Source organism: Pelobates fuscus, chromosome 8 (assembly GCF_036172605.1).
Source record: "Pelobates fuscus isolate aPelFus1 chromosome 8, aPelFus1.pri, whole genome shotgun sequence".
NCBI classification, from domain to species: domain Eukaryota; kingdom Metazoa; phylum Chordata; class Amphibia; order Anura; family Pelobatidae; genus Pelobates; species Pelobates fuscus.
In genome coordinates, this window is record NC_086324.1 from 92,077,457 (window position 1) to 92,083,456 (window position 6,000).

General features: G+C 39.0%; 1 protein-coding gene across 2 annotated transcripts in view; it reads right to left on the minus strand.

The window, feature by feature from the left end:
* STAT1 (signal transducer and activator of transcription 1) overlaps nucleotides 1–4,876 on the minus strand; it is a 45,274-nt gene extending 40,398 nt beyond the window's left edge. For both annotated transcript variants that reach the window (XM_063430163.1, XM_063430162.1), the window contains exons 1-2: nucleotides 4,742–4,876; nucleotides 278–406 (exon numbers count right to left, since the gene is read on the minus strand). In XM_063430163.1, the coding sequence (XP_063286233.1) occupies nucleotides 278–405 (128 nt within the window). In that variant the 5' untranslated portion in view covers nucleotide 406; nucleotides 4,742–4,876. The remainder of the gene's footprint in view (nucleotides 1–277; nucleotides 407–4,741) is intronic.
* Nucleotides 4,877–6,000: the final 1,124 nt, after the last annotated feature.

Below are 6,000 nucleotides of genomic sequence, written 5' to 3' on the forward strand. Positions count from 1 at the left end.
ATCCTCTTGACTGGCGTACCCAATACATTTATTACTTTTCAGTTAAGTTAACACCACATCCGCACTCCCACATTTGTCAAACCCCGGATATTTACTCACTGAACTGAAGGCATTACAAACAGAAAGGGCTTCCCATGAAAGGCATACACCCGATCAAAATGAGCATTCTCTTCTTAATACTGTAAATGTTCCAAACACTTCCTACTATATTGCCCCAAAACTCTTAAGGCTTCCAACGAATGAACAATTCACACATCTGAGAAAAAAATGTTCTTACCAGTCCTGTGCCTCCAACCACTGAGCTAGGTACTGTCGGATCTCCATTGGAAAGCTGTCATCATAAAGCTGGTGGACCTGTTCCAGGAATTTGGAGTCAATCTGTTGCAGTTCATACCACTGAGCCATCCTAAATCACCAAAGCAGAAATGTGGTAACGACTCATAATCAGCACAGTAATTGGCATATACTAAGCAAAAAAACAGTAGTTTTTAGTAGATGAATGATATATTATAGTTAGTGATTTCATTCTGAATTATAGCTATTTAGCAAAAGTCTATACGGACTGACCCTGATCATGCTGCTTTGTCCCTGATTATGAATTTAGGTATATGTTATTTTTATGTTTATTTGTTATTTTATTGTTGGGTCCCTGTAGAAGTCCTGTATGGGAAGAAACATGTAGGACCAGTTTGTTGATGTTTTTTTTTTATCTTATTTAATTGTATATTTTATACATTTTATTTTATTGAATTGTCAAAATAAAAGCAGTGTTTGGTGAATACTACCCTGAGTCCTGTAGAAAGTCCAAAGCCAGGAGCACATTAACAGATTGGATAGCCCCTCAGATACCCAAGGGAAGGCAGCCTAAGGCGACACTATGCATAGCCATCTTGTAATTGCATCTCAATTTGTGAGGGTATTATTATATTACACTATACTATCATTTCTTTTTTTTCTACAGCTGTATCTCCTATATTTTGTGTATCTTGGCTATTTCATAATGGGGTATATTCTGGAATATATACCCTGGGAAGCTGCATCCTAAATATACTTGCAAGATAAGTGTATTTTTTCCCCCACACCTAGGTGAGGTTTTGGGTTGCTCTGCATATATATACACATGTAATATGCTATTAAAAAAACATGTCATTTTTTCACTTAGTAGATAAAGTGTGCGTATTACTACACAGTGAATGGTGGTGGACTGGAATCCTTATTACAAATATTAATTATGCCCAAAATAGCATAGATGAAAATGTTCTATAATTCATTTATTTCCCAGACTAGTATTTTGTCCTAAATTATGCAACTCAGTTTTGACTCATCACAATTCAGAGTTTAGAATATAAATTCAAGGAAAGATTCCCAAGAGATTTTTAAAAAAAATAATGAACGCTGCTTGGTGTTTAATACACTTAGCAGTGAACTGAAGCTGAATTTGCAAAATAAAAATAAATCAAGGGGCGGAGCTTGAACTCGGAGCTGAGCGGACGTGTGCTGTATGAGCTCCCGACAGATGGACCGGCTTTTTGGGAAAGAAAACCCAGAAATCTCGCAGTGACTGATGCCACACTGGGCTAAATCGACTGGGCATACGGCGACAAACCGGCAGATACCTTTCCCAAAAGCCTACGGTACCGTAAACCGCGGCTGCACGTTGAGGCCTGCAGACGGCTAGGAGAGGGAAGGGCGGCCGACTTCCCTGCCGACTGGTGCGTCCAGCAGACCCACTCTACTCCTACCCCCCCCCCCCCCCCCCCCCCCGGACCGCTGGGGGTCATCCCGGTCCCCGCTGGCCGGCACCCCGGAGTCTCTCTGGAAACAGAGTCACCGCACGCGGAGGAGCCGCGCCCATGATGGCGGCCCAGCGGCAAACCACAGCAATGGACACAAGCGCCAAGCCAGGCACTTGGCCCCTGGAGGCTTTTGATCAGCAGTGTAAGAGCTTCTGGACGATACTCTGCAACCAGGGCCTAACCCGCAGACAAGCAGTGAAAGCGGTGGCTACCTGGATCCGCCCAGTAACCCGGCGCCGCTACTATGGGCCCCTACCTCAAATCTACAAAACAGCCACCCAGCAATGCAGAAAACAGCGACCGACAAGGCAGGCAGGGGAGCCGCATGGCACTAATGCCGACACTCGATCCCACAGGAGCTGGAGCGTCAGGCTAGCCCAACAAACATGTACCTCACATGACGCCAGAACCTGGGACCAACATGGCGCACCCCCACACTCTACAGCCTGGAGACGGGAATCGGAGGAACCAAAGAAGCTGAAACGACACACTCCAAACCCCCTCCGACTACCCCACACAATCTCCACTCCCCCCTCAGCCATGCTGCTGGACTTTCCCACAATACAAGTGACCATACGACGGCACACCCCAAGGAGCGCCGTAATGGCCAACCCACAACACAGAACCTACAAACTCCGTGGTCACAAGGGAGGCACCCTGGAGCTGCGACCTAACGAACAGACTAGCAGGGAGGTACTATGGCTTAGTAGCCAGTCAGTTGACCTGTGAAACCTGTTGTAGACAAGCCCCCTCAATCTAGGGGTCCGAGACTCTTAAGCTGGATATATATGCATTGTTTGACTCAGTAAACGAGGCAGCATGGAGCCTAGACATGTCTCATTTAGAATTCTATTGTTACATAATACTTGACAGGCCCCATAGGAAGTCTAGCATATTATAACCTTCACTAATTGCTATACCAAACCTTGTGTGATTTTTCTATACGTAATTTAATCAGAGACCGCTTAAGTCACGCTAAATTACGCTTGCTTCATGCTAACATATGCCTGTTTTGTTTTATCTGACCAACTCCTGATCTTATCATAGGGGAGACGGCAACTTAACGGCTTTATCGGCGAAGATCACGCTCTAAGTGCCCAACCACATATGCCGATGTACTCAGTGTTAAGCACCGATTATCTTGTTTTGTTTTATCTTCTTTTAATTAATCATATTTTGACAACTTAACCATTTAGGCAAGCATGAGATTCAAAGTGAAAGCTGTCTTCCCTACTTACCATATTTCTAAGCCTAACCTCGTTTTATACACGTTCGACCTAGCTTGCTTCAAATGTATACACTAATGTTTATATTAGTCGGTAATCATATAGGCTTTTCGTGCAAAGCTGTTTTTTTTTTTTCTCTCTAATAATGTAAACTGTGCACTGACTCTCATGTCACGCTCTTGTTACACAATTAGCATGTACTTAATTGAACAGCCTTGTTTATATTATGATTGTACAGTTCAGGTTTTTCCTTCTTTGTCACTCCTCTGAAAACTCTTACTAACTCACTTATACTAAACGAGAACATAAACTGTTAAAATATAGATCTCATTAACTTAAAAATTTGTGCTATTTTACATGCCATGATGATGTCTTTCTCTACTGTCATTATTGTACTTGCCCATGCTGTCGTGGCTTTACAAGCTCTTTTGTTATAACATGCACAACAAAAATAAAGAATTTAAAATAAAAAAATAAAAAAAAATATATATAAAAATAAAAAAGCTTTTTTGGGGGGGAGTGGGGTTTTTCCAGATTGGATTTTAATATTTTTTATTCAACATTTACATTTTTTACCATGGCCATGTTTGCCATACCAAAATCCATTTTGGCTCAAATTGAAATTAATTTTGAGAATAATCGTGTTTCTTTCTTTTTTCCCCACTAAACAGTGAATTGAAAAAACACGATTTAGGCTAAATTAGCCACGTTGGAAAAACAGATGAACTGGATACTTGATTCATTGCTGATAACTTATCCTAAATTTTACAATTTGGTTTCCAATTAACCACAATTCACTGTTTTGCGACGTACATTCTTTTACTTCAACTTGATAAAGCAACACAATTATTAAATAGTATTTTTTCACAATTCTTCTTCCCTTGGTAAAAGAGCTTTACAATAGGAAGGAAAGGATATCAACATTGAAATGTAGAAAAACCATAAATTGATAACTCTCATTTTTACAGTTTATCTGCAGCTTTCTCACATTCAAATGCTCAGTTTGACAAGAGAGGTACACCAAATATTAGACAATAATGCTCACAATCTCATGTCAGCCATAATGACCATAATGCTAATAAGGGTGTTTGTGAAGCACTTTGCCACCAAAACATCACAGTAGGGGATGCTAATGCAGTCTACAATTACCGTGCCAGTTTGTGCCCCATTGGGCACCCACTGGGCATATTAATATGCACACTACAAACAAGAATTAAACATACATTTTCCTTTTTTTTTTTTTTTTTTTTAATTAAACATACATTTGTTTGGCAGTGTAACTGTAGAGGTGACATTCTGCTACTGTACTAAGTCATTCACAAAAGTTTAAAAAAAAATAACAATTCCAAATTTTAGGTCAAAATTAAAACTTAGCTGACTTCAATAGTAGAAACTTTTAGGTTAAAGTAGCCGTGCTGTGACAGTAAGTGACTAGGGTAAAAGGTCAAAATCAGTCATTTTGGCCTACATTTTTCAGTTCAAATCTCAAGTTTACACAAACCGATGTTTAGTGAATAAACACCCTTTGGGTTAACTTTAAATGCCCAACTATTCATGCTTTAGTAATTCACTCTGCATGTGCCCATTATTGTATAAATAGCCAGAAATGACACATATAAAATACCATATAAAGATGTGGAGATTGAATGCACCTTATATGTTTCTGTGTATTTCATCACACACTGTACAAGCAGAACATGACAATACCCCCCAGCTCACCTGGTATATGAATTGCTGGCTGTGCTGTACCAGGGTACTGCAGGGTTAATCAATCGTTAGAATCCTGATATAATCAGTAGGTTGGCAAGTCTCTTCCTGGGTATATATACTCAGTGACGAAACCGAAAGTAAGCAGCAAAGTACCGGCCCCTCTTGCAGCCAATCATTGCTCGAAAAGAGAGAAGTCAGTCAAACATAGGATACACTACACGCTACAGTATTCTGTTCAGGCTATTCCAGACAGCGTTTCTCCTCCCTCTGCTGTAATACAGTTGTTTATAAAGATATACAATTTCTCATGCTCTTATAGTCTGTTTCCAATGGTCTATTCTACCACTGTTAAATATAGTTTATTTTTAACAATAATTACCTTAGAAAATCGTTATTCATGTCACAGAACACGAACATTGGGAGTGTGCATTAGGTACCCAGAGCGGAACAAAGAATTAGTATTGAATGAATTGAATTAGTATTATATGAAACTGATGCAATAATGTGTTAATGTACAGAGACCACGATCTTTAAAATATGTTGTTTATTATGTGTGTAGCTCAGTACAATTCATACCTCTGCTTAGCCTAGTGTAAAAATGTAATTAGCAGAAATATGACTTAAACAAAGGCAACAGATGACAATACAGTCTCTTGTATTCTAAAAATCAATGTGCACAGAAATGTGCAACAAATAATACATGCATAAGTCTAACCTTGGATATCTGTGAAGTGATTCTCCATTTGTCTACTAATATTTGGACAAACTGAAACCATTTACAGGTTTATTCACTACAGTGAGAATTGTTGGGGAATAGACTTGTGCACCGCAGGTAAATTTGGTTCTGTTGGAACCATTTTTCACAAAAATTAAACTCAGTTCAGGACCTCAGACATTCATTAATGTGATGAATCGTCTGAATATCGTCCATGAAAAATATTCTGGAGAATGATTCTGTCGAACAAAAAAAGGCACGTAAACGGCTACTATAAAATATATTCATAATTTAAAAATGATGTATAGATTTTGCAGTGCAATGATAAGCAGATCAAGTGAAAAATGTAAGCAAAGGAGGAAAAACAATTAAATAAATCAATATTTATATATATTAAATATTTAGAATTGTGATTAAAAATATTCAACACCCATTGAAAATTCGGTTTACATTAAACGTTTACAGACTATCATCTATTTGCAATGAATGAACAACGCAAACAAAAGCAATTGAAATAACACAACGAATGCTTCAAGTGGTTTCCCCAAATTCA